We start from the raw sequence: 1,036 nt of genomic DNA on the forward strand, positions 1-1,036 counted from the left end.
TTTTTTATTTAAAAATTTTCCAATTTTAATGTCCTAATAAAAAAATTCAAGCTAGAGGCAGGTTTCCAATATAAATCGTAGTCACTTTCACACATAGATATAACAAAATGTTACTGTTATCAACCAAAACAGAAAAAAGTGAAACGAGTATAACAAGTGAGCAACCGTATATATGTAAAATGAAAAAACCCTGAAATAATTAAAACTTAAGCCAGTTAAGTGTAACTGATACAGTTTTGTATTAATGGACAAAAAGACATCACAAAAGTAAAGCATTACGACAACCACAAGCACAAGCAAAGTTGGGACCATAGCCTGATTATGATTATCAATCAGTGACTTTATAGTGGGGATGCAATTTTGCAAAGTAGATGTGACAAGGAAATGATGCTATACCTAGGTATCACTATGCATATATATTCAAAATCGAAACATACAACATTACCCCCTAAAGATTCATTATATATAATTGATCAAAAGTGTTTGTAAGTGTTAATTTCAAGGCTGAATCTATGATTCCTGCACTGCCATTGTGTCACAACCATTCAAGGAATAATTGTATTCATAAATTTCCTCTTTGCAAATGCCAACCACCATTTATTTGGTGTGCCATTAGGCCTGTACGCAACGCTCAATAACCTCCCACTTGTTTCTTCCCTTATCTGCTTCAAATAATTCCTGAACAATTCTGCATTTGAAGAAATCACAAAGCTTGGAACATAGGGATATATATAAATATGATCTATAAATAACTTATCTAAAATTGCAATTGCACCCATAAATATCTGACTAAAATCGTAATGAATGTAAAACCAGAAGCCATGGCATTCAGTTCAGTTATTATAGATGATCAGGTCTTTGAAAATACGAGCACATAGTCACAAATCCGTTTGATTAAACTCTCAAGGAAAAGGCATCATTAAAAATATACACGATATATGAGAGAATAAACCATGCATAGTGTTATAAAAGTCAAGAGTTTACAGTTTAAGTCATGGAATTTTATTAGTTAATGGAAGTATTCGCATAACCAATT

General features: G+C 31.8%; 2 protein-coding genes across 2 annotated transcripts in view; both read right to left on the reverse strand.

Annotated features, from left to right (window-relative positions):
• The window catches only part of LOC110267286 (serine/threonine-protein phosphatase 7 long form homolog), a 2,553-nt gene extending 2,241 nt beyond the window's left edge, over nt 1-312 (reverse strand). The window contains exons 1-2 of the mRNA XM_021112474.1: nt 280-312; nt 86-190 (exon numbers count right to left, since the gene is read on the reverse strand). Coding sequence (XP_020968133.1) covers nt 86-190; nt 280-312 — 138 coding nt within the window. The remainder of the gene's footprint in view (nt 1-85; nt 191-279) is intronic.
• Nucleotides 200-1,036, reverse strand: part of LOC107640541 (actin-related protein 2/3 complex subunit 3) — a 4,740-nt gene continuing 3,903 nt past the window's right edge. The window contains exon 4 of the mRNA XM_016344057.2: nt 200-688. Coding sequence (XP_016199543.1) covers nt 546-688 — 143 coding nt within the window. The 3' untranslated portion in view covers nt 200-545. The remainder of the gene's footprint in view (nt 689-1,036) is intronic.

This window comes from Arachis ipaensis, chromosome B01 (genome assembly GCF_000816755.2).
Source record: "Arachis ipaensis cultivar K30076 chromosome B01, Araip1.1, whole genome shotgun sequence".
Taxonomy (NCBI): Eukaryota; Viridiplantae; Streptophyta; class Magnoliopsida; order Fabales; family Fabaceae; genus Arachis; species Arachis ipaensis.